The sequence below is a fragment of the Herpailurus yagouaroundi genome, unplaced genomic scaffold, assembly GCF_014898765.1.
Source record: "Herpailurus yagouaroundi ecotype Mexico unplaced genomic scaffold, PumYag 220, whole genome shotgun sequence".
NCBI lineage: Eukaryota > Metazoa > Chordata > Mammalia > Carnivora > Felidae > Herpailurus > Herpailurus yagouaroundi.
The window spans coordinates 1,903,315-1,907,873 of record NW_024412451.1 but is presented as its reverse complement, the minus strand read 5'-3'; the positions used below and the strand labels follow the sequence as shown (position 1 = coordinate 1,907,873).

The 4,559-nt window shown below is 58.5% G+C and overlaps 1 protein-coding gene across 1 annotated transcript in view; it reads right to left on the bottom strand.

The window, feature by feature from the left end:
- Positions 1-544: 544 nt before the first annotated feature.
- The window catches only part of PVR (PVR cell adhesion molecule), a 12,050-nt gene continuing 8,035 nt past the window's right edge, over positions 545-4,559 (bottom strand). Inside the window, exons 5-7 of the mRNA XM_040457921.1 lie at positions 1,817-1,965; positions 796-924; positions 545-573 (exon numbers count right to left, since the gene is read on the bottom strand). Coding sequence (XP_040313855.1) covers positions 545-573; positions 796-924; positions 1,817-1,965 — 307 coding nt within the window. The remainder of the gene's footprint in view (positions 574-795; positions 925-1,816; positions 1,966-4,559) is intronic.

The window sequence follows — 4,559 nt, the reverse complement described above, 5'->3', positions numbered from 1 at the left end:
GGAGGGGGAGGAGGAGGGGGAGCAGGCCGCCTCCAGCTGGGATGTGAGGAGGCAGTTTTGTTTAGTGGTCGAGCGAACAACCTTCGTAGTTAGGAGAACTGCTCTCTACTCCCGACTTTCCAGCTGTGTGGCTGTTGGAAAACTTCAGCTCTCTCAGCAAACACTTCCTCATCTGGAAAATGGGGCTCCCAGCACGAGGCACTCTGCAGGCTCCTCTCCCGAAGCCGAAGGACTTCACCAGAAGGGGCCATGGCGAGGGCGTTCCAGGCAGGGGAACAGCCCGCGTGAAGCCCTGGGAGTTAAGAGCATCAGGCCCTTTGGGGGCGCCGGGGTGGCTCAGTCGGTTGAGCAACTGGCTTCCGCTCAGGTCACCATCTCACGGTTTGTGAGTTCGAGCCCCACGTCGGGCTCGCTGCTGTCCGCACGGAGCCCACCTTGGATCCTCTGTACCCTTCTCTGCCCCTCCCTCGTTCCCTCTCTCTCTCAAAAAGAAATAAACATTAAAAAAAACCAAATAAAACAGCATAGGGCCCTTTAGAGAGCATCAGGCATCCTTCAGGGCTGCCCTGTTCCCTAGACATTTGTACGCGGAATCAGTGGTCCAAGGAGCCAGATTCCCTGAGCCTGGTGTCCTCATGTGTAAAATGGGGGAACCCCAAGGCACTGAGGATTCAGCCGGGAGGTGGCCATGGGCGGGGCTTAGCATGAGTCATAGTAGGCGCCCAAGCCCGGCAGCTGTGGTGACATTCGTTCGTGGCTGACGGGCAGGGGACGTGCCAAAGAGGAAGGACTCACGGGAGCGTCTGAACCAGCAGAAATAAATCAGCAACAGGGCCACTAAGAACACGGTCACCACGATCGCCACGATCGACCCGATGATGGTGATGGGCAGGACTGGTTGTGGCTCTTCCTCGTGAGGTTCTGCTGGAAGAGAAGCAGGAGCCAGGGTTGGGTTCCCAGATTTCAGGGGTCTTCACCTGCCCCCCCCCACCCCACGTTACTCGGTACCCTTTAGGAAGCTACCACTGCCCCTCCCTTGGTCTATACCGGTCAGCAGGACTTGACCCCACCCTGTGGTTCTTAGGCCGAGACTTTGACCCGGGCCAGGCCGATCAGAGCATTCCGTTCTCCATGGCTGTTGTGACTGATTCTCCGGGCAGGGGAGGGGGCTGGGACCCTGGCTGTGCCAATGACCGGCAGCCCTGGGACTTGGGCTGGAGCCTTCGAAAGTGGCGTATTCTCTCCCCTGGGGCTACTGAACTAGGGGAGACGCGAGGCTATAGCTGCTGGGGGACATCTCGCCTCTCTGAGCGCACACACAGCCAGCAGAGACGAGAGAGACGTAAAGGAAAGTTCTGGGGTTACACAGCTGGAGCGTGTGGATCCGACCATACCTGAAGGTGCATTTTTCAATCAAGTCCCTTTTTTCTTGCTTCGACTATTCGGGGTTGGGCTTCTGTGAACTGCAATTGACAGAGCCCTGCCTAATTTGCTTGGGAAGGCCCTTCCCAGTCCCTGGGGACAAGCCTCACGCAACCGCCCCGGCCTGGGTTTGCAGAGTGGTGTAGCCAGGAGGCTGGACGATGATTGTTGCAATGGTACAGATGGCGAGTTACCAGAGTAAAGAGGACTCCACTGGTCCTTTCGGGAGGGGGATGAGGGGTAGACTGGGAATCAGAGAGCGGTCTTGTGGCCGAAGACTCCCTAGCCAGGGGACCGCTTCCACACTTCTCCCTCAGAAGGGATCCTGCTGTCACCTTCTCCTTCTGTCCCTCTGTTCTCTCCACCCGGGGCAGTGGGGGGGGGGGCTCCTCACCTCTGATCAGGACGGTCATTTCTGCCTGGCCAGTCCCTCGGGCGTTGGTGACGTGGCAGATGAAAGTCGTGTTGATTGACTCGTCCACGGTACGGATCAGGAGGTGCGAGCCCTGGGCCTCAGCGGAGGGTGGCAGGGGGCCCCTGGTCCTGGGGAGACACGGACGGGTGAGGAAGCGGGAGGTGTGAGCCCTGACTGTATGAAGCTCACGCCCCCGTTTCTGAGCGAAGCCGACAGAAGCCCCGAAAGTTCCCCGACTCTTCCTCTCGTGCCCACACCCAGCCTATCAGCAGGTGCCGACCGCCCCACCCTCAAAACCTCTCCAGACTCGGACCACTCCGCCGCCCTCCCCGGCCACCCCCGCCCCCCCTGCCGGGGCTGACCCCCTGCTCTGGGCTGCTGTGGCCGCCTTCTCACAGGGCTCCCCGCCTCCGCTGCAGTGGCCGGAGACATCTCGTTAGAACCACCCTCCACTGTTCACAGCCCTCCCGCGGCTGCTGCGTCACTCGGCGTAAACCCCAAGTGCTTACCCGGCCACAGACCCCATGAGCTGGCTGCAGTACCACTGACCCCACTGTCTGTTCCTCTCCCCTTGGCTCTGCAACCACAGTGGCCTCCTTATCTTCAAAGGCTCCAGTTATGCCGCCGCCTCGGGGCCTTTGCATATGCTGTTCCCTCCGCCAGGAATGCTGTTCCCTCTGCCGGGAGTGCTCATCCCCTGGATGCCAGCACGGCGCATCGTCCCCTTCCTTCAGGCCTCTGCTCCTCAGTGACACCTTCGCTGGCCACCCTGTTTCAACTGTAGCGCCTCCCTCCCTCCCCCGCTTTCCCTCTTTCACAGCACTTCTCATCGGACACACCGCGCTTTACGGTGTTGTTCTGTTTATCCTTTCCCTCCCCACTAGAATGGAAGTGCCAGGAGGGGAGGGGATTTGGCCTGTCTCACTTGCCGAGGTATGTTGGCCAATGGGATCTGGCACACCGTGAACAGTCAAAAAGCTTTGGTTTAGGAGTTCTGGGCATTCTGCAGAGCCGGGACGGAGACCCGCCATGGGGCTCATGAGCCTGAATCACGGCTTGTGGTTTGAGGCAGGACAGGAAGGGCGTCTGCCAACACCGTTGGAAAGGCTTTGACCGAGACTCCTTTGGCCGGCGGTAGGGACCCGACCGTGGCTCTGCACAGACACGGACAGGCGGGGACGGTCCCACCGCTGCATCTGCGCGGTGCAAACGGGAAGTGAGCCCACGTTCAGGTCTGGTTAAATCGGTGATGGCGCGCATCTAGGACGGAACCCCAGCAGCACTGCAAAGGGGACCGTGGATGCTTTGAAATGCAGGAAAGGTAAAAGATTGGTGGGTGGAGGGAGGGGCGGACCGATGGACAGAAACGTGATAGAGCAGGTGCAGCAGAATGTCAGCGGGAGAATCCACGTGGTGGGTTTTTGAGCGTTCGCTGGAAAATTCTTAACACCTTTTGTGTACGTCTAAAACTTCCCCTGAGGAAACGCTGGGGGGAAGGGGGATGTGGATCTATGGGCTGGGACCCAGAGAGGCGTTCGTGCAATAAGGGGAAAGTTTCAAAACTGTACCTATAGCCCAGTTTTTGTTTAGAAGTGTAGAAGGATGGGTTGGCAGCGTTAGAAGCGGGAAGGATGTATAACAAAGGGTAACGGTCCATATTTCTGGAGGTGGCTGTGTCCGCTTGCCTACGGGTGCTATTCTCTTCTTGCTCGTAACTGGATCGTCTCAAGTTTCCATAATGGTCGTAAGTCATCTTGTAACAAGCACGAGAGCCCAATACAAATTACGAAAGGCAATCGGTCCCTCTGCCTTTTTCTTTCCTCACTCTTAACCCTGACCTTGGCATGACCTTGAAGAAATCTGATTGCTCTGTAATGGGGACAGCACCTGACTGGAGCAGATTACGTGAGGTGACCCGTGACAGGGTGGGGGTGGGGAGGTGGCACAGCCCAGAGGTTAAGAGGGTCGGTTTGCAGGCACTTCTGTCCCCTTGTGGCTGTGGGTCCCCCCGCAAAGGACTGCGCCTATTGGGGCCCAACTTAACTTTTTTCTTTAAGTTTTAAAAAAATGTTTATTATTTTTTGAGAGAGAGACAGAGTGCGAGCAGGGGAGGGGCAGAGAGAGAGGGGGACACAGAGTCCGAAGCAGGCTCCAGGCTCTGAGCTGTCAGCACCGACCCCGACATGGGGCTCGAACTCACGACCCGTGAGATCGTGACCTGAGTGGAAGTCGGAGGCTTCACCGACTGAGGCGCCCGGGGCCCTGCTTATCTTTAACCCTGGTAATAGTGCTTCCTAGGCCCAGAGTGTGGGTGTCACACGGGGTCCATGACCACCGGTGCACAGCAGACAACAGAAAAGAGCAGGTGTAATGGTGAACCTGAACTAAACCCCCTCATACGCTGTGCACACCAGACAGAAAATTTTACTGGGGCCTAAAGTCAACTTTTCTCTTTTTACTTTCTTGCACTTCCCTCCTCCCTCAGACCCAGGGGTTCAGGCCCCCAGTCCCTCCCCTTTCAGACCCAAGGACCCAGTCCCCCCAGCCCACCCCCCCTCAGACCCTGGAGTCCAGGCCCCAACCCTCCTCTCTCAGACCCAGCCTCCAGCCCTGCACCCCCTCCTCCCTCAGACCCAGGAGTCCTGCCCCCAGCCCCTCCTCCCTCAGACCCAGGAGTCCAGCCCCCAGCCCCCTCCTCCCTCAGACCCACGGGTCCAGCCCC